The 23098-nt window shown below is 43.2% G+C and overlaps 1 protein-coding gene across 1 annotated transcript in view; it reads left to right on the forward strand.

Annotated features, from left to right (window-relative positions):
- shank3a (SH3 and multiple ankyrin repeat domains 3a) overlaps nt 1-23098 on the forward strand; it is a gene marked incomplete at its 5' end in the record, with an annotated part of 286471 nt that overhangs the window by 49720 nt on the left and 213653 nt on the right. Inside the window, one exon of the mRNA XM_083764211.1 lies at nt 2884-3087. Within this exon, the coding sequence (XP_083620337.1) occupies nt 2884-3087 (204 nt within the window). The remainder of the gene's footprint in view (nt 1-2883; nt 3088-23098) is intronic.

Genomic DNA, 23098 nt, shown 5'->3' on the forward strand with positions numbered 1-23098 from the left:
TTCATAATGATGTCATAGGTATATGGGAGCCTCATATTTGGTCTTGAAACAGGCCTCCAGATTCCTAATGCCGTCCCTGAGAACACACAAACACACCAAGCTGGCCATAGGGGGCGCTAGCTCCCCTCAAAGAGCCAGAATGCTTGTCATTCAGCCTCACTTTGAGTTGCTCAGTGGACTGTCTGCACTAATTGGCGTCGTTAAGGCGTGCATGACAACAGTTTGTGTCGCGTGTGATTTCACACCAGAAGATATAAGATGATGCACCGTGTTGAAAATTACCGTAGACGTCGAGAGAGAGAAGAGAGAGACAGACAGACAGACAGACAGAGTGATGTTGTCTTGGACCGTTTCCAAAGCAGGAGGACCAAAGCGAGTCTATCATGCTGCTGTAGCAGTGAGGAACAAACTGTATTCCTTTGGAGGCTGCTGTGATGTAGGGACCTTCAACAACAACAACATGGGACAGATGGATGTCCTTGTCTTCAACACAGTGTCTTTATGCTGGAAGAAGTTACCTCCAGTGGAACCAGGAAGAGGAGACGGTGACCTTGAGGTTCCATCCATGCGCTACGGCCACACAGCTGTGTTGGTTGAAGATACAGTCTACATCTGGGGAGGGTACTGCAGGGAAGGGCAGTATTACAATGTGCTTTATGCATTTGATGTTGACTCCCACAGATGGTTTAAACCCAGGGTTTCTGGGACTGTTCCAGAGGAGAGGATCTACCACTCAGCATGTTTGTTGGAGAAGGTCATGTTTATCCATGGAGGACGCAACATGTGGACTAGATACACTAATGACATGTACAAGTTGGACACCAGCACAATGGTCTGGTCTCTAATTAACACCAGAGGAACTCCACCTCCTGCTTCATCAGCTCACTCTGCTACTATCATTGGTACCAAGATGTTTGTATTCGGGGGCTTGAGGCCCAACATGGGCTACAAAACCATCAGAGTGTTTGACACAGAGACAAACGCCTGGCTGGACACACCTTCTGCACAACTTCTACCAGAAGGACGCTGGTGTCATTCAGCATTTATCTACGATGGAGAGCTGTACATATTTGGTGGTTCCAACGGTAACCAGAACTTCAATGATGTGTGGAAATTCAGTCCAGAGACCTTCTCCTGGAAGAAGGTTGAGCCCAAGGGGAAAGGACCATTTCCAATGCAGGGTATGTGCTGTTGCATTGTGGGAGATCATACCATCCTCTTTGGAGGAAGGAAAGGACGTCACACTATCTCTGATGAGCTGTTCATCTTAGACTTGAGTCCTCGTCTTAAGACGTTATGTAAGCTAGAAGTTATTCAGTACACTCTGGACCAATCAGAACTCCCACACGACATCAGGTGGGAACTGGCAGCCATGGCAACCAACGACAACAGACATTCCAGACGAAGGAACAGCAGAAAGATCAAGAAATGATGGATCAACATCTCATCCCACCTGATGGTGAGCCACCTCTCAGCATCTCTTACTGAGATTCAAACCTCAGGAGACTCCTTCTCTCCAGACAGGCTCTCTAACCATTCAGATAGGAATCAAACAATGACAATTGTTCCGTCCAACACAATGCGGTGGAAACACAAACATGTGTCTGTATGTTCCAAACTGAACACGGTGGAACTCTCTTTATTGTATATTTATTTCTATGATCTTTTTTTATTTAAAGGACCAAGCAGTCCTGAAAGGACTTGGTCTTTTATTGTTGTTTTTTCCTTCTCCTTCTGCCAAAAAAATAATAATCGCAAAACTCGGCCTACAGAAATAACAAAACTCTTAAGGGCGACTGTGGCTCAAGAGGTAGAGCAGGTCGTCCAATGATCCATCGGTCGGCGGTTTGAATCCCGGCTCCTCCTGTCTACATGTCGAAGTGTCCTTGGGCAAAGACACTAAACCCCAAATTGCTCCCGATGTGCTGGTTTGTACCTTGCATGGCTTCCGCCGCAATCGGTGTATGAATGTGTGTGTGAATGGCTGAATGTAATGCACAATCTATGTAAAGCGCTTTGGATAAAGGCGCTATATAAATGCACCATTTACCATTTTATCTGGTACACAGCAAGCTAAAAGGAATCAACACACCAGCAAGCCAGAGACCAGAATACTTCAAACCCAAACAAATAGTTAAAAATAGAACTACAAACGCATGTTGGAGATTAAACACCAGATAACAGCCAGCACCAGCAACTGTGTTTATTTAATCACATGTGAAAAATGTGTCTTACAATATGTCGGAGAAACGAGTAAAACAATAGCTGCGTGTGATATTGAACAGTCAAACTATTCATATCAATATATACGGATGTATCAACAAGATAATGATGTCATAGGTATATGGGGGCCTCATATTTGGTCTTGAAACGGGCCTCCAGATTCCTAAGGCCGCCCCTGCACACACACACACTCTCTCTCTCTCTCTCTCTCTCTCTCTCTCTCTCTCTCTCTCTCTCTCTCTCTCTCTCTCTCTCACACTCACACTCACACTCACACTCACACTCACACTCACACTCACACTCACACACACACACACACAATCTTCAACTACCTCTATCAAAAGCACTGAACTTGAAGAGTGAACTTTGGCATACTTTAGCAAAGCAATTGTTTACTACTGCTCGCATGCTGCAATAGCTGTGTGGATTGTTTGGAAGATTCGGAGGCTTATAGCCCTCATTATCTTTTCACATCCACCGTGAGACATTGAATGGCTCTTTGATAAACAATGTTGTATGATTCCCACTTAATATTTCCATATAACCTTTCACCACTGTTCCCACTACATATTTCCATACAAGCTTTCACCATTACACAAGTTTAATGTGTAATGTTTAGTGGAAAATGACTAACATATAGCCTACCTTTTCTCTCTGCAGAAATGCATGAAATTCAATGTGGACGCTCCCATCTGGCTGTCCAAGCAACGGATTCTCTGTACGCTCAACCAGAGCTTGAAGGACGTGCTCAACTATGGCCTCTTCCAGCCGGCCTACAATGGCAAAGCTGGCAAGTTTCTGGATGAGGAGAGACAGCTGAGGGAATACCCCTTCCCCTCCATCGCCCCAGTACCGTATCTAGAGGTAGGTTCCATAATAAAATTTATTCTATATTCGACACCTGTGAGAGAGTGATGCTGATGCTAGTTTCAACATGTCTGGAGACAACTGTTGGGGAATGACGAGACAGGAAACAGAGTTTGAAGTCGGGGCTCAAAATAGAGATGGTGATTTAAACAGGAAAGTGCAACAGTGCTCTTGTCAACACACAGTCAGTCCTGCCAAGTACCGACTACAAGGCTATGGATGGCCTCAAATCATATCATCAGTAACTAGAAAAAGTGCCCTTCTGGGCACAGGTCTCCACCAGGATGAGCAGATGTGGAAAATCCCAGGCAAAGGTTTTTCCTTGGCCTCTAGGGAGTTGGCATACAAAGTTATCCACAGATCCGTGCAGTTAGAGGTAAAAACACTTTTCGGCCAGTTATAGCGCCACCTTGAGGCTGAGTTGAAATTGTTCATTTGGCATTTCGTCCTCGGCCTAGTGGGAATGTGGGTGCACAATTTCACGGAAATCACGCGATGTGTTCATGATTTGCAGCATTTTGTTTGAAACTGAGCACTCCTGTGAACTTTGGAAGCCAATCTTAACCAATCAGGATGGAGTCTGATAAATCTGAAAGACCCGTTTCGTTGAATGGCTCTAGAGAGACTGTGTACCAATTTGCGCGATGTTTGGACAAAATCTGTAGGTGTACTGTGCAAAAACTTGTTTTGCACAAAGCGGCCTCCTGGTGGTGCTATAACAGGCCGTTCTGGAAAGTTTGGGGCAGAGGTTCATCGTTGGCATCCAGGGAGTGTGTGTGCAAAATATGGCATCGACCGGGTTAACGGTGGCCGAGATTAGCTGTTCACGGACACACGGACACACACACACACGGACGGACGGACACACGGACGGACGGAGTGCAAAACATACTCTCCCCACATGCCTTCGGCCTGGTGGAGACAATAATAAGTCTATGATGCTAACAAAAAAGCATTATTAACTCTGCTGCTTGCCACTGAGCAATAGTAAAGGTGGCTTGAAGTTCTTGCAGGAACTATATCCCAACCTTCTCCTGCTCATATTTTTGAGGGGCGCTAGCCCCTCCTATAAACAGCTATAGTGTAGATTCTGTCTGAACACAAACATTTAATGCCATTGACAATGAATAGAGAATTTACGTCATATGTGCCTGAGCAAATCAGCTGTCTGTATGTCGGTGGAAACCCTTGGCCAATAAGGGACCACTATTATTGGTGACGTAAATACGTAACTTTTGTTTTATTGGATGATGTACGATAAGAGCGCCCCTCACTTCACACACGGGTGTGATTTTTTTTATCAAGAATGTTTTATTTGACTGAATGCAATCGAAAATTAGAGATGACTGAGTGTGAGCATCTATTTAATCCATTGATTTAAGCGTAACGATCCAGTCAGTCGTAGTGCAGTGGGCAGTGTAAAAGTCACTCGGTTGAACTTGCAAAGCAGCTCATGCAGACCAAGAAAGTTCCCATTAATTGTGTTTGTCTTCCTTCTTCCAGCTGGTGCATCCATGTTGGCACGCTAAGCATTTGAGTCAAGTCTGGGGTTACATTAGCCACTTTCATGCTTAACCAAATTTCATGAATGAGATGATTTATTTAGAGGAGCCTTGCTTTAAACATCTGATGTATGCCCTCTGGCGTGCACAAACACATGATAGACTGTTTCTGACATTCACAAACAAACCACTTTATAAGAATATGATAAGCTACGAGCAAAGCAAGCTTTGAGATAATAACAAGTTATGTGAATAATGCTCATATAATTTTATATGACAACCTTTCATTGTCTATGTGGTCTGGTTTCTGCAAGCGACAAATCCACTCTGACTCTGACTATGTAGTCATCTGCACCTAAGATGTGAGGGGTTCTCAAGCTGTGGCACACAGCCACAAATCACCTTTTGGCTCCCAGTGTACTGTATTATTTATACTAGTCCTTACCCGTTCTGAATATATGAACAGCAAATCATGTTCAGTGTGTGATGTAATAGATCACATTACTGATAGGGGGGGGAATTGTTTACAGATGGTCTTGGGAAGTTGGGTTGGGCACTAAAGTATAGGCTAATTAAATGCTGTAGTACAATCATAAGTACACCATTGATGTGTGATGTAAATATGGTGGTGATATTCTGCCTTTAAATGGAAGTTATTGAATATTTTCAAGTTCGGTGTTGCACTTTGTAGACGGTCCCTAACCGCTCACTGTCTGCTGCCCATGGAGATATAAGCTATTAAACGGTGAACGCGGAGGTTGGCTTTTTGGGCTTCAAAGCAAGTTGTAGTTTGTTCTTTATATAATCAGGATAAGAATTAGATGTTTTGTGTGATTTAGGAACGTGTCGTTGTCATTGCATCTGTCTGTATGTATTTTGTCATTGTGTTGTTCCGACGGCACGGGATCTGTCTTCCCCAAACGTCTCCATTTGGCCACCCCGAGACCCCGACAGATAAGCATTCCGTTGTGATCGTGCTGTTCAGTGTGTCACGCAGCCACGCTGGGTGCGCGCAGGGCTGTAAGCTGTCGCCAGGCTTTGAGCGTGCATGTAGCCCATGTGTAATGCACGGCGAAGGAGGTGGTTGAGGAGGGGGCGGACAGTGTAGTCGGAGCGGCTGCAGTCCTGGCTGTGTGTCGCTGATCATAAGCCCAGAAACAGTGTCCTCGGAGCGGCTGCAGTCCTGGCTGTGTGTCGCTGGTCATTCACATCCAACACGGATACAGAACAGATGCTCCGACGGGGCTGGGTTTCGCTTCCTACGTCACACTACAAACGGTGACCTATCGAATTATGCGTCCCACACCCGGCCCACTGAATCGGGGTCCCCCTCCACAGGCACACAATTCTTCAAGTTACAATTCTCCATGATCGTGTGGTGATGTAAAAACAATATCTGTACAGTAAATATGACAGTAGCGTCGGTAAAATGTAGCCTAGCTGGATTCTGGGAGCGTGCAGATTTTTTTTGGCATGGAGAGATGTGTGCTAATAGTGTGGCTCGGGCGGAGATAGACCACGGACAAATAAACGGGTTTTTATTCACTAATAAATTAATTATTAATCTTATTGGAAAAATGGCTTCGTTAAGACCTCCATATTATTATGGTCAATGCCTGTGTGAAAAGTGGGAGGGATTGGTGCAGGCAATGAGGAGATAAGGTGGTGTTTCTGACATTCAGACAGACAGACAGACAGACAGACAGACAGACAGACATTCGCTCAATTATAGTATGATTATGTCTAGAATCCTCATAAAATAATCTTAGCACATAACACCAATTCTATCCTCACTACACTGGCTCACTGTTGCAGCCAAATCAAAATTTAAGTTCTTGCTTATTGCATAATGACTTCACTTCATGCGTCAACTCCATGTTACCTAAAATAGCTCATTATCAACTCTTATATTCCACCACTTGAGCCTTGCACTCAGATCACAGAATGCTGATTACCTCGGTGCCCCGAGGTCCTAGGATAATTAAGCAGTATGTGGCAGAGCATTTTCCCATCATACGCCACTTCTGTGGAATAAACTACCTTGCTCAATCAGAGCGGCAGGGTCTATTTGTGACTATTATAAAGGAGTATTTCACAGCTGAAGCCGCATTCACTCAAAGTTTTCACTATACGTATGTGTAGTGGGGAAAAAAGTATATTAATCTTTGACACAGGCACCCTATCACGGGAAACGTAATGTAGTAATCTCTTTATGTGATTGACTTGGTCATTCGTAAACAGTGTTGTAGTGCTACTTTAAGTGGGTGGATACCCCATAAGACAAGTCAGACATTTGCACACACGTGCACAATGTGTACAGACACACACTATTAAAACATGCAGACGTGTATAGCATATTTGGAAACAGGGTTTACAAGCAATGCTTAATCGTATCCATAAAAGAATAACGTGTTCCTTCCACACGCTACGTCCAACCAGGGAAACTCCCCCCTGTCAAGTGTAAAAGGAGCAACTTCAAGTCCGTTGCTCTCCCCATGTCCCCCATATATGGCGACTAGGTTGGCGGAGGGTGTGTAGAGCCCAGGATCACATTCGATAATTGACACAGGGGTGAAAAATGGGTTACAAAATCGTGGGATAAAATTTTTAATAAAAAAAACATTTGAACGTACATCTACTATGTTAAAAGGTCAGAGTGCCTCCCACCCCCCAAAACAAATCTCCTGGATTCTCACAGTCCAATGTTGGCAGCCCTGCTAGTGAAGTGTATGTTCTTTTGCGTATCTGAATTGCGTATTGCAAGTCTTCAATCCATTTGGAAGGTTGTGAACACAGAACACTATACAAGAATACAAATCTGCACACCAGTATTGCTGCTCCCAAATGCAATTTACCAGGTCAAATTGCATTTGGGAGCAGCAATACTGGTGTGCAGCTTTTTATTCTCGTATACTGTTTAACTTTAATCTTTTAGCTGCTTATCAGTTTCTCATCTTGAGGGGAGTGAACACGACATGAACAGCAGATAAAAGTCAGAGCCAATCACTGTCTCTTCCAACCCACACCAGCATAAGGTTGCAGAGGTGATAATCAATTTACTGATTGCTGTGGTATTAATCTGCTCTGTATTGATTATAGATTGTAGACTAGAATAGGAATACTTTATATTTTGTTAATCTCCAGAGGGAAATTAAAAACCACAGCTGATCTAATCAGCAAAGCAAACACAACGGAAACAAATCCCCATACCTTTATAACGTTATCCTTTTAGCTCAAATGTCTGACTGTACCTGTGCTGTTTACATTTTTGTCTAATAAAGTATTCTATCAATCAAAGGGAAAAACCAACAAATGTCATAATCGGTGTCACCCCTTATTTCTGCCATAGAACATAATTACAGTAAACATGCAGTGCAGTACTGCCTCTTTGTCCTGGAGCTGTTTATCTGTGCGTTTTCTTTCTATATTTGTTTTTGACAAATTTAAAGTGATATTTTATGGTTAAACAAAAGTTTTAGAGTGACAAATAGAGTGTTGTTTGTTCAGTGACCTGAGTCTCCCCATCTCTCCAGCTCTAGAAAATTCATTTTCAGGTGGGTTGCAAAAGTTAAGCTAATCAGGGGTGATTACCCTTACATCAGCTTCATTTTTAATAGCGTTCCAATCCCCCGGAAGCAATCCGGGAAAAAAACTGAGGAATATTTTGCTAGCTTACCTTGGTCTCGATTTTATTATATCGCTAGAAGCTCCAAAAAGCGTTCATAGTTTAAGGGAGAGACGGATGAGCAGCAGAAATGAGGCGCTAGTATATCAGATCAAAACCACGTAGAGCGCCCTGGATTAGGAGAGACAAGACATTCTTTCTTCTGCGCTAACAGCTAAAAATCTGAATATTCTTCTCTCGCCTGGTATCATTGAAGATGCGCTAAGACGTGCATACACACGTCCAATGCATCCCTCGATTGGAATCCCTAGGACGTTTCCAGATGTCCTACGGATGGAATGTGTTAATAAAGAGCTGGAGAGACATGGAGACTCCTGTTACTGTTTACACTTATTTGAATTAAATAAAATCACTTACTCTACCTGTAAGTGCACATTACAGAGACACACACTTAAGTCATCTTACACAAAAATAGAAAATCTGAGAGAATCAACAACAGTGCGTGTGTGAGGCTGATTCAAAGAATCAGTTCTGTTGGTTTCGTTTCTGACTCCGAGATGACCCGAAAATATTCGTCTTCCTCCATGGAGTGGAGTGTGGAGTGTTGGCACTTTGGCAGACACCATTGTAATTGCACAACAGAGGCAGCAGTGAAGGAGAAAGAAGACTGAACAAAATCTTGCAGACTCCCCCAGGACCGAGCTATGGGGCTGGTCTGACTAGAACTACAGGACACATGAAGTGTTGCCCAAAGTATTCCGTAAAGAACTGAGATTCTGGAAATCACAAATATATAATACAAATAATATAATACAAATAGAAAAAACACAAAAAACACTCCTCAGGAGGTGCAAAATCTATGAAGTTGCCCTTTACGTAACCCTATACTGTACCGTAGGTATTTACAATAAATACTGGTTCTGTGAAATTCGTACATTCGAAAAGATGCGCTGTGATTGTCCAGTAATCACTTGAGTGGCAGCGTGACGTAACGTGCCTTCCACACTTCCGGCGTACATCCTCTCCCAGTGTAAATTCTCTGCCCCTCCTTCAACACACATCGCTCCAACGAACTGCAGCGGCCAATGAGGCATCTATTCTTGGTCTATGTATGGTCTTCCCCATACCTCCCTCGAGTGCATGGTTGATTATATTATTGATAATAGATATAAAAAGTATACAGTCATTTAACATTGGGAGTGTAACCATTATGCACCGCTCGCTCGACGCTCGTTTCATTTTGTGGTCTCGGAACACAAGCACAGATAGATCGGCTATTAGGCTACTGGGAAAGTGTGTGCGTCACAGTGCATGTGTTCACAATAACGCACGCAACGTTGTGGCTGCTAATTCCCCCGTTCGGGTGGACCCTAACTTTATGGGGTGGACTGGGACTCCAAAACCCTGTTGTAGCAGGCTATTTGTCTTTTTGAATGGATACAAATAGCACATTTTTCCCTTAGCGGGTAACGGTTAATTAGCCGTCGAGGCCTGACTGTAACCGGTTAATAAAATGTCTCCATTTGGCCAGCCCAAATAGCGGCATAAGCTACTTTTGAGGGGACAGACATTGGGTGCAGCAGCTGTGGCTCGGGAGGTACAGTAAATGAACTGGAAGGTGCCTGGTATAATCCTACTGTAGATCCTACTGTACGGTATAATCCTCAGTTCCTCCTGGATTCTACAGGATGTTGAAGTGTCCTTGAGCAAGACAGTGAGCCCTAACTGCTCCCATTGAGCAGTTTGTTTCCTTGCATGGTTGCCTTTGTGCGAATGTGTGCGATTCCACTGCTGCATTGTGTGTGAATGGGTGAATATGAAATGCTTCGTAAAGCACATCTGAGTGGTCGAAAGACTAGGAAAAAGCACTATATAAAATATAATATAAAATTTGTCATGTAAATAGACACATAGGCATACTGTACATCAGATAAATGCTGCTACTAGAACAATGTTTGTCTATAAAAATGAGGTTTCTCTTCTATTGTAGACAGCAACATAACACTGGACAATCATTAGATTTTCTGTCAGGAAAAAATATGGTTTCATACCTTTGGCCATGATTGGTTAATGTTATCAAAACATCTATCTCTGAACTTTCTGCTTGTGCTTTCAGCACTGACTTGAAATAGCTAGGTGTGTCACCGTGGGTTATCAAAACTAGACCAGTGCCCGTTGGCCACCGGCCTACTTGGGAACGATGCAAGTTGGGAACCTAGTGCAATACCCGTTTTCATAGCACCTGTTGTAACCGCCTGTGTCCCTTTTGTGCCCATGGACATCTCTGTATCTGTCTGCCTGTCTGTCTGTCTGAAGAGTGCTGTGAAAAGTGGACTGGTTAAAATCAAATGGCAGTTGTGGGGTTACCATGGCAATCAATTGCCTGAGGCAGAGCCTGGGAATTGTACAGGTGAGGGGAGTCGGACTTAGGCTCATTAGGTCTCACCAGACTTAGGCTCATTAGGTCTCACCAGACTTAGGCTCATTTAGTCTGACCAGAGCCTTTTGTGGTGCTACTGCGGTGCTACTGCCACCGACTCAAGGCCGGGCACTGCACTCCCTAGTGGTGTGGAACCGTGTGTGTCAAATTTGAAGTCGGTTTGGGCGAATGGTTCTCGAGTTACGTGGATTACGTACAGATGCCTCCCGAGCGTCTCCCCTAGGGAGGTCCTTGCTGCATGTCCCACTGGGAGGAGACCCCATGGCAGACCAAGGACCAGATGGGGGGATTGGTATATCTCCACACTGGCCAGGGAATGCTCGGGATCCCACAGGAGGTAATTGCTAATGTTGCTCTGGAAAGGGAAGACTGGAAATATCTTGGAACTGTTAACCCTGCGACTCCGGTTCCGGATAAGCAATTGAAGATGGATGGATTATATATATATATATATATATATATATATAGAGAGAGAGAGAGAGAGAGAGAGAGAGCAGATGTCGTCCCCTGTGCTTGTTGCCTTAATACGTATTGTTATTAATGTGTGTTTCTTTTATTCACCTCCTATTCATCCAATTTCCCAATGTGAGTGACTCCTCCAAAGGCGTGAGGGTGTGTAGGTGTGCATCATATGTGATGTTCATAGGTTGTGTGTGTGTTTAGTTTTGTTGCGGCGTGTCAATCAAAATGTGGCAGCAATAATACCACACTCGGTTGCAGTGTTTTATCTACCGCAGCTGTCATCATTCTGAAATAATCACAAGGCTTGTCCATCAATGTGTGTGCCATCAGGGACAGGGAGAGACATAGACGGCACACAGAGGTGTAGATTCAAAGCGTGGTTCATGTGTCACATAATAGTGTGTGCTGACTGGCATTAGATGAGAAGCTTTGCTCTGTCGCTTTCTGAGACCAGGCAAGGTGTAATGTCAGAAAGTGGACTATTAACCTCATTGTAGGAGCCGTAATGTGTTTGCATTCTAATGTGCTATTATGATTGACGTAAGGTATGTCACTTTAATGGGCACTGCACAGGTAGTGGGCGTGTCACCGGGGCTGGGGCGCTGCCACTCTAGTTTCATGGCGTTACCTGTCACTTGGGTGAGGGAAGTTGTATAGAGAGAGGAGGTGAGCGTGGGAGAAGACATTTCTGTTGACCGTATCAAACGCACCTTTTATCACCTTAACAACCACGTTCAGTTTAAACCGCCGCAACACTCATTACGCAAAAATAACAATGCGGTGTGGATAATGTTAGAGGGGTGCAATCGCCATGTACCCAGTTTTTGTTTAGTTGAACAGCATGGCATGGCTCATATGGTTCCAAGAATGATGAGCTGTATAAAGTAGATAACTGATAACGGTGATTCCTTCTGGTTCCCCTCCTTCTCTACCTAGCTCTCTCTCTCTCTCTCACTCTCTCTCTGTGGTTATTATTATGTTTGGACATGAGTTACTGTTCCAATTATGAGTTGGGGCCCTTAGCAGGGACAGGAAACGACAAAAGCAGATGGAAGTTGCTTGTGCTGGAGGGCCTTTCTTATAATTTATTGATTCATCATTCGATCACCCGCAATGCTTCTGAATGCACATTAATTCATCAATAGCTCAGAGGTATGGCATGTTTAGCAAGAATTTACAGCCACAATATATCTGTTTTGTTACTCTGAAAGTGAAGCTCATATTGTAGAAAATGTTGGCAGGGGGTTGAATGTTGATTAGGCTATAACAGATGGGAATTCACCTGGACACAATGAACCGCTCTTCTATTTGTGTCAAGTAAAGATGCAAAATGTCTGAGCCTTTGGTTTTACGGTTAAATTTGGCACTACCCAAATTGGCATTCGCATACTTCAAATCAGTTGAACTTGAACTCAAGTTGGTGCTCACCTTTCCGTGTGTATACATTGTTTGTATGCATTTCAGCAATTTAGTTTTCTTTGCACACTTGTTCCCCAATTGAACAGTTGTCAATTCCCCTCATTTATACTGCGGTCCTATTGAAAGCTTTGGAACACCATGCCTGAGGATCTAAGGCTATGCATGAAGTCATCTTTTAAATCTTCTTCTGAAAATAAACTTTTATGTCATGACCTTTTCACAATTATTTTTCTTATTATATTCTTATATCCTTAGTTTTATCCAATGCTTATCTTTTTTAATGCCTTTTGATTTAATGCATAAATCACATTAGCCTTGACGACCTTACATGCGTATGCAAAACGGTGGGTCGGTAATAATTTATGATCAATTAATAACTAAGCAATTTTCCCTCCAGGCACTTATTACCACAGAATGTGTGTGCTAATCACAGACATACTAGAAGTGCATAATAGTAATAATAATAGTAATAATTACACATCATACTATAATTAACCGAATGTCTGTGTGTGTGTACACACACACACACACACACACACACACACACACACACACACACACACACACACACACACACACACACACACACACACACACACACACATGCTGCACATGCTTAACACACAGAGGGAAAAGAAGAAAAGAAAAATATATATAGCACATTGTTGACATACTATTACTTGACACTACTAGACAGGATGTTTGTTTTGGGGTTTTTAATGAAACAACGCCTTCTCCAGACAGACAGACTGCCCATAGTAGCTGAGACAGAACAGTATTTAGCCAGCTTTTTTGCATTTGTTTTTAGCAATCCACCCAATTGCAGACCCCTGAGCACAAGTTTATGGACATGGCCCAGACTTCCAAATACAAGGACAATAAGTTGACAGTTATATCCCAAGGCCATAATACGTTCCACCAGAAGCTGATATTTCATAAGTTTGGATGTAAAACAAGTGTCCATATACAAATCAAATGGGCAGCCTATTTCAAATATAGTGACAGTTTTTCTAATTTCATTGATGAACACAATATCTGGGGTATTTGGAATATTTTGTAGTGAATTGACATGCGTGTCATTGTGATCAAACCAGTCTATTTTTACAGTGCTGTGTTTATACATTCTTGTTGTCCTGTCCTGTACTCCTCTGATCTTGTCTGAGACCAGGTCCACCAGACGGTCATGTCTGGCAATGTACAGTCCTTTATAGTGGCTGCAACCGTTTAAGATGTGTGCGTTTCTTTGTCATGTGGTACTGGATGTAGGATGCAGTGTGGGTCGTGTGCTGATGGGTACCAGGTTGCCAAGTTGAACTTGGTCGGCAACAAACGGGCTTTAATAGTGAAAATGAGAATGTCCTCACCTATGGTGTTATTTGACAGTATAGAGTGTGATAATGAGTGGTTTGCAAAGGGAAGAAGAGCCAGTTTTCCCTACAGCCTCAGACTGGTCCAATGTTGCACTTTCTGATCGCTTCATTCCTAGAATGGTGGCTCTTGCGGTCGCGGATTTGATTGACAGTTCATGGTGCGCACCGTCCTGCTCATAGGTCGCACATGCACGGACACGCGGATCTATGATGATGCTGTTGTTGAGCGCAGCAGTTGTTGTATCAGGCGTCACCCACTTTAACTGTAATCCTGATCGCTGGCATAGATCATTAAGATCCATCCAGTCGGACCGCACACAGAATCCAGCGGCTTTAATGTCCAGTTTACCATTCGCCTTAGTCTTGAATCTAAGGAACTGCGTCTCATTCTCCAGCGCGGGTGGTAGGGGAGAGCCGCCAAGGATGTAACATTTTGCACGTTTAATTTTTTTACTCAGAGATCCGTTTATCTACACATGTAATATTTTCAGGCAACGGACCTACACATGTCTGCTACCATAAACCACTTCAAGTTATTTTTTTGATAAAACAGGTCGGGAGTTATTAAACCGAACTTGGACGCTGTTTCAGTGTTACATTTGCTGCGCATATCGGATTAATTGTAACGGCATGCGTGATAAATGTAACAACGCTAAAAAACACCATTAAACATATCGTTTTCAGCTTAAAGCAATTATATTTCATTGAAGCAACTCCTTAGCATTGTTTTCATACCATGGATGTGATAAGAAAATGTATCAAACATAAGGGAAAAAAACATTTGTTTCTTTTTTTGGTCAGTTCAATGGGGAAATACATTGATTAAACAAATGTTTGATTGATTGAGTTGTACAATGTTATACAACCCTAAACTAATTTTAGAATACACTACACAATACAATACAATTTTAGAACATATAATATTGGCCAATATGTCAAATATGTAAATATTACATATACTGGTATTGAATGGAAAGCGGACCATGTAACATGTTACAAATGGCCCACTTTTGCAAGTTTTCTTTGCCGTTGCTTACAGACCAGAATGAACGTGAATTCCGTCTAAACACGATGCAAACTAATGAAGAACATAAGCATGAAGACATCCATGTGGATTTTTATTCACCAACACCAAAGAAAGAAATTGTAGCACACAGGTGTAAAATTATACGCCTTTTGAAAAAAGTCAGTTTTTCGCCAATAACTCCCCGTAGGATGAAGGTAAACACTTCAAACTTCCTGGGCACGTAGAGTACGTTACTGTACACATACTGACGCGATGGCGTCATGATGGCGTTGACCAATCAAGAGATAACGTCCATGTTACAACCGTGAAGCGTTACAATCGTGGCGGCTCTCCCCTACTTTACGTCGCTGCATGTGTTGAATGAGTGACTCACGAGCCATTTCCCTAACCGTGGGGTCGTCGCTGTTGAGCATATTTATAAGGTGACTGGTTCTGGTGGCGGTGTAAACCCATTCAATATTCGGTACACCCAGACCACCATCTCTGATGGGCTGAAACAGTATGGCACGGGTGGAGTGAGTATTGAGACAGAACCAGCCCCTCACCAAGCACACTGCCTTGTTATTCAGTTCTGTAAGGGTGTTCTGTGGCAAATGGATATTCGAGAATATATGTTGAATTTTGGCGAGTGCCAATTCTCTGATTGCCTGCAATTTCATTCGGATAGGGAGGGGGGAGGAGTCGATCAAGTCCAGTCTGACAGACACACACGGACACACACACGGGCAGAGTGCAAAACATACTCTCTCCCCATGCCTTCGGCCTGGTGGAGACAACAAACACTACAATATAAAACATGTTATCAGTAATAATAATCATATGAAACTTGACACCACTATATCAATATAATTACAAACTGACTGTCTGTACTGCCAAAGTAATTTGAAGCAGAATGATACAATAATTAAATAATGACTGCTACCAATTTAAAATAATAAATTACCTGCCATAAAATAATGGCAAATAATAGCACTAAACCAAATTAACTTACAGTACATCAAACCATCACTATACCCGCGTATATTTTACCCGATGTAATATACCATAAGAAATATTTACAGCAATATAATGATGGCAATTTGAGGTAATATTTCAACATGGACTTAAAAAATAGATGTCATGGGGGGCGGAGGCGCTGGGAGGTGGTTGGGAAATGGGAACTTCTCCTTTTGATCCACCCATTCCTGGGACATGTGAGAATGATCCAGTGAGAAACAAAAGCCCATTGTGGGTGTAAGGGATATCACTACACACGGGTGAAATTCACCCGAACACCTGCATGTAGAAAACAATCAGACCTGTCTGACGTGAGTGGTGCAACAGCGCCCCCTGTTGGTACCCTACACATACATAGGGACACCAAGACAAATGGACGGTCAAAGCTGGGCATTGGAGTGGCTGCACCCTATGGTTGCACCACTCAAAAACAGGGATGTGGGCAGGGAAACAAAGCTACCTTCTATGATGTCACTGAGCATCATAATCAATAACAGATTAATGTATTCCGTGGGGTTTTATTGGATGCCAGATGTTCTACCTGTGGTTTTCCAGAGTGACACCGATCTTCCCTGGTAACATCTTCAGAGACATTCCATCATCATCATCATCATCAACAGTAAAAATTAATTGAAACAGTGTCTCAGTGAACGTGTGTGTAAAGGTGTGTAGGCGTGTGTTAGAATCAGGATCAGAGAATGACAGCTGTCCTCTGTCCCACTCTCTGTGTCTGTAGTACATTGTATTACAGAACAGTTGACAGATGATGACGATATACACAGACAGTGTCGTAGGATGTATGCACAGGCGAACACCCTCACACGCAAGTTCAGTATGTGTTCAGAAGCAGTTAAGATTACTCTATTTAGAGCTTACTGTACACCACTCTACACAGACCACTTGTGGTCAAGCTACAAAAAACAATTATTCAGAAACTTCAAGTAGCGTATAATGATGCCATGAGAATTTCCCTCAAAAAGCCTAGATCAGGGTTCCCCAATTAATTTTCCTCAAGGGCCATATTTTGACTAGCGTACCAGGCTGGGGGCCGAGTCTGCACGCGCGAGGTCGAGGTCTTGCCCTGAAAATGAATTTTCAGGGCAAGACCCCATTTGAAAAGGATGCCCAGTTTGACATGCATAGGCTACTGACCCCCATTCAATGCCATTTATATCTGGGACCCTTTTTTTTGTGGAAATTCTTTCATGGGCCACAAGGGGGCGCTCTGTGGGCCGCAAATGGCCCGCGGGCCGCCTATTGGGGTACCCTGGCCTAGATGGTGCAGTGCAAGTGAAATGTTTGTGGCTGCAAGAGTCAATACTTTTCAAGCTGTTCTCCCCGGAACTTAATGCATAGATTCACGTGTCGCTTGGATGAGTCTGTGATTAGCATCATCGTCAGTATTAATAACCCTGTCAAAAGTTGCACTAGATACTCCTCTAGCCTTGGCTTAAAAGCCTTTATTTATAACACAAATGCCTGTCTAACATGTACATTTTGACAGTTCTTTATTGGATGTATATTGTATTTTGTGTTTTGTATGTTTCTCTATGGACAGTGAGTCTGAAATAAAGGCGTTCATTCATTCATATAATCTGCCTGTTCTTACCTCAGTGGAGAGATCGTATCTATCGGTCTGCCAGGTTGTTCCAATGTTCCGGCCGTCTATGAATTGAACTATTCATTGATTCATTGGTATTTACTTTGTTTTTTCGTGTCACAGTCTCTGACAGTTTCTGACTGACGAGTGAATGTCAGTCTGAGAAAAAGGCTGAGAGCCTGAGACGACTATAGAAGGAAATGGACTTTGATTCAATCTCTTCTGATAACAGGAATGAGCATGCACGCACGCACGCACACACGCACACACACACACACACACACACACACACACACACACACACACACACACACACACACACACACACACACACACACACACACACACACACACACACACACACACACACACATATACACATATACACAGTATGCTAGCATAAGTCAATGAATCAAAGTTCCTTTTCTGGTCCTTTTCTGTATACTGTGGCCAGGCAGAAATAATAATAATAATAATAAAACTTTATTTGTATAGCACCTTTCATGACATGAAATGCAGCTCAAAGTGCTTTACAGAACAATGGAGAATAAAAGAAAAGCAAGGCAACGACATTAAAAAACAAGCAGTAATGCAATACAGTGAGGACATGAATAACAAAAATAAAAAATAAATGATCAATTAAAAGCAATGTTGTAGAAGTGGGTCTTGAGCTGAGCTTTAAAAATGTCTACAGAGGCTGCCTGACGAAGGTACAGTGGGAGCTTGTTCCATGCCGACGGCCCGTAGAAGCAAAAAGCTGCTTCCCCGTTTAGTTGCCATTTTTTTAGGCAAAGCGAGCAGGCCAGCAGTGGAAGACCTTAGGGGCCGGTTTGGGACATATTTAGGCAGGCAGTCATGTAGGTAGGAAGGCGCGAGACCATTGAGAGCTTTATAGACAAGTAAAATAATTTTAAAATCAATCCTAAAAACCACCGGAAGCCAGTGCAGTGATGCCAAAACTGGAGTAATATTTTCTCTCATCTTAGTTCTAGTTAAAACTCTGGCTGCTGCATTTTGGACAAGTTGTAATCTGTCAGTTGTTTTCTTAGGCAGTCCTGAAAAAAGTGCATTGCAGTAATCAAGCAGAGAAAAAACAAAGGCGTGGATTAGCGTTTTTGCATCGTCCAAGGACAAAAGCTCTGATTCGTGCAATATTTCTAAGGTGAAAAAAGGCAATCTTGGTAACGTGATTAATGTGTGAATTAAAATTAAATTCAGAATCAATAATAACCCCCAGGTTCTTTACTGTACTGTTACTTTCTACAGTCAGGCTGCCAAGTCTGCTTATTATTGATTATTTCTGCTCACTAGAACCGATTATGAGAACTTCTGTCTTATCCTCATTTAGCTTGAGAAAGTTCTCACTCATCCAACATTTGATGCTAGACAGACAGGTCAACAGCGGGTCTAAAGTACAGGGATCATCTGGAGCCACAGAAAGATATAGTTGGGAATCATCAGCATAGAAATGAAAATTGACTCCGTGATTGATTGGTAATGAGTTCGCCCAATGGCAGTATGTACAAGGAGAAAAGCAGAGGGCCAAGAATCGAGCCATGTGGAATACCAGAACTGATGTCGTGTTTGTCTGAGTCAAACTCGGCTAGATTGACAAAGTAACTTCTGTTTGATAGGTAGGAGGAAAACCAGGACAGGGCCGTACCAGACAGGCCTATCCAGTGCTCCAGACACTGTATTAAAATTGAATGATCAATCGTGTCAAATGCAGCCGTTAGATCTAGAAGTAAGAGAACGTATACATGTTTCTTGTCAGCAGACACCCTAAGATCATTCATTACTTTTACAAGTGCTGTTTCTGTGCTGTGACCTTTCCTAAAGCCAGATTGGAATTTGTTGTGCACATTATTGTTCTGTAGAAACACATCCAATTGATGAAAGATGCATTTTTCTAAAACCTTGCCCAGAAAGGGTAGATTTGAAATGGGTTGATAGTTACCCAAAACAGAGGGATCAAGATTGTGTTTCTTGAGTAGGGGCCTAACTACAGCAGTCTTCAGTGAGTCCTGGAAGACGCCTGATTGTAGAGAGCTGTTTACAATTTTTAGGATATCTCCAATCACACTGTCTAAGACCTCTTTGAGACAGGGAATTGTATCCAATGAACAGGAGGATGATGTCATCTGTGATATGGTTTTGCGGAGTTCGTCTTTATCAATTGCGCAGAACGATGATAGGCTCCCCCTGGAGAGATCTACCCTGGGACCATTAGCTGCTGTTTGAAGGTTTGCGCTAGCAGCAGCACCATTCATAATATCAGCTCTAATGTTAAAAGAATTGTTGTCAAAAAAGCATGCAAACTCATTACACTTAGCTTTAGAGGCCGGGAATGACTGCTTGTAGGACTGGGGGGGGGGGGGGGGGGGGTTTAAAAGTCGTTCAATGGTAGAGAATAGCATTCTGGCATTTTTCTTGTTCTCATTAATAATGCCAGAGAAATATGCCTGCCTTGCTAGACGCAAGGCTTTGTTATAGGCGACTGTTGACTTTTTAAGAATCTCTAGGTGGATGGTGAGTTTGTTTTTTCTCCAAGCTCGCTCAGCTCTACGACATTCTTGCTTCAGTGAGCGTGTATGCTCATTTATCCAGGGTGTTACTCTGGTGTTATGTTTCTTTTTTGTTTTCAAAGGAGCCACTATTTTTTATGGTATATTCAGTGATGTTTTTCTCTAGATCAGAGACAGTCATATTAAAACACAGCAAATAGTGGTCTGATAGCTCAGGCCTTTCAATAGTCCTTTCCACAGTGATGTTCAGCCCTCTAGAAATCACCAGGTCCAGAGTGTGCCCATGTTTATGTGTAGGCCCAACAACATGTTGGATAAACTCAAAGGAGTGCAATAACTCTAAGAAACCCATAGCCACAGCATCTGTAGCATCATCCAGGTGAAGATTAAGATCACCTGAGATAAGAGTTCTGTCATAGTTAGTGGAGCAGATAGATAAAAGTTCTGATATTTCTGTTAGAAATATTGCTTTACTGCATTTTGGCGGGCGATAAATGCTAATCATTGGCATAGAGGATTGACCAAGTAGTATAGTGGCCTGGTATTCAAAGGATGTAAAGCTGCCAAGGGTCAGAGCCTTGAATTTTAACGTGTCTGAATTTTTTTTTGCCAGTCCACCTCCTTTCTTAGCCTCGAGAACAGAGTGAATGAAACTGTAGTTTGCGGGACAGGCTGGCGCTAGGAGAACAGCTCCATCTGAGCCAAGCCATGTCTCTGTTAGAAAGATTATGTCTAGCTTCTCTTTACAGATTTTATCATTTACAGAGGAGGACTTATTTGTTAGTGACCTGATGTTAAACAAGGCAAGGTTAAGCTTGTTATCACATTTTTGGGGGCTGTGATGCCTGTGAGGTACAGTAACCAAACAGCATTCTCTCTCCAGACCACTCCTTGTGTTGGACACTCTATTTGAAATGACAGTAGAAATGTTGTGAACCTCATCCTGTGCAGTGATTGAAACACTAGGCTTTCTAGAAGCATGGGGTCCATACATGTTTGTTGCTGCGCATAATGGACCCTGTTCATATCAGTTATCAAATGTATTTTCTAGGCTATCTGGAGCTGGGCTTGACATATGGGACGCCGTCAGTCGGTGGCATCGTCTGGGGGGTCGACTTTATTCCAATGTTTATCAGGTCCACCATGCCCGGGGTGAATGAGAGGAGATGTATTTGTGAGGGAGTTAGAAATTCTTCCAATCGACTGTCATTGAAGGACCTCTCGGCAGCCTCAGTATCTTCTCCACCAGGGGACGCTGTGACTTCATGCTCTGTGATTTCTTCTCCACCAGGGGACACTGTGGCTTCATGCTCTGTGATTTTTTCTCCACCAGGGGACGCTGTGACATCATGCTCTGAGATTTCTTCTCCACCAGGTGACGCTGTGACTTCATGCTCTGTGATTTCTTCTCCACCAGGGGACGCTGTGGCTTCATGCTCTGTGATTTTTTCTCCATCAGGGGGCGCTGTGACTTCACGCTCTGTGAGTTTTTCTCCACCGGGGGGCGCTGTGACTCCACGCTCTGTGCATTTTCCTCCACCAGGGGGCGCTGTGACTTCACGCTCTGTGAGTTTTTCTCCACCAGGGGGCGCTGTGACTCCACGCTCTGTGCGTTTTCCTCCACCAGGGGGGCGCTGTGACTTCATGCTCTGTGAGTTTCCTCCACCAGGGGGCGCTGTGACTTCACGCTCTGTGAGTTTTTCTCCTCCAGGGGGCGCTGTGACTCCATGCTCTGTGTGTTTTCCTCCACCAGGGGGCACTGTGACTTCACGCTCTGTGAGTTTTTCTCCCCCAGAGGGCGCTGTGACTCCACGCTCTGTGAGTTTCCTCCACCAGGGGGTGCTGTGACTCTACGCTCCGTGCGTTTTCCTCCACCAGGGGGCGCTGTGTTTTCTCCCCCAGGGGGCGCTGTGACCCCACGCTCTGTGCGTTTTCCTCCACCAGGGGACTGTTGTTCTGTGCCATTTAAGAGCAATAACTTTTTCTATACTTATAAGAGTATTAACTCAATGGATACTCCACAATAATAACGGTTTCTAATACACCACTATTAGTATGTTTTATGGGGACCTCCAGGGGTCCTTGAAGGCGTTCCAGTGGGTCTCCACCAGCAACATGTGTTAATAAAACATCAGTTTTTGCAAATCTGCAAATGTACTCATTATTGTATACACTACCACTATCACAGTGGTTCTAAACCTTTTCCTTAGACCTTATGGGTAGGCCTATTACTGAACAAACACTATAGCAATGTTACTATCATCAGAATATAGAGCTATTTAACTCTTATTTTTAACAAAATAATTCCACTTAAGCCCCAATCCCCCACCGACGGGGGCAGTGGCTGTCCACCTCATGAACAGCTCTCAGCGGGTAAATGAGGCTGTTCAAGGTCTCAGGTTCCAACTCCGATATTTTTTATTTTTGACCTTGGGGTTTTAAGTTATTTTTTATTGGTTCTTACTTATTGGTATCACTGCTATGTTTTAAATGTCCTCATTTAAATATTTGTGTTTTGCCAATTATTTGGCAGCCCACTTGCATTACCTCTCGGCCCACAGGTTGAGAATCCCTTCTCTCTACCATGCACATTTTATTCATTGAAGTATGTTTCAGATTGTAGCTTTAAGTGTGCTCCCCTATACACTTAGCCTGAATTTTAGTTTCGTTTCACTTCATTATTCAGACTGAAAGCCCTCCCCACGGCAGCAGTTTATGGGATGGACGTTGTCAAAGCGTCAGTCTTCGGTGATTGGTTCATACCAACCAATCAGAATAGTAGGAAAGCAGATGACGTTGTTGTCAATCATGAGGCTATGGCTAACCCGTTTGCTAACCAAACAAACCACAGCCAACAGCGCTACTAGCATGTGAACAAAAGCGGTAAAATATGTCAGATGATGATGTTTATAAAACCTGTCGTTTCTGTAAAGAAACTATTTATCATACGCCGGTATTAATAGCCAGATTGATACGGTCGTGACTCGTGAGTCACCGCAGTGGGGGCAGCCATGTTTGTTGTCTGACGCTGTCGAGTGACGG

The sequence above is a fragment of the Protomyctophum parallelum genome (genome assembly GCF_964188405.1).
Source record: "Protomyctophum parallelum genome assembly, chromosome: 4".
NCBI classification, from domain to species: domain Eukaryota; kingdom Metazoa; phylum Chordata; class Actinopteri; order Myctophiformes; family Myctophidae; genus Protomyctophum; species Protomyctophum parallelum.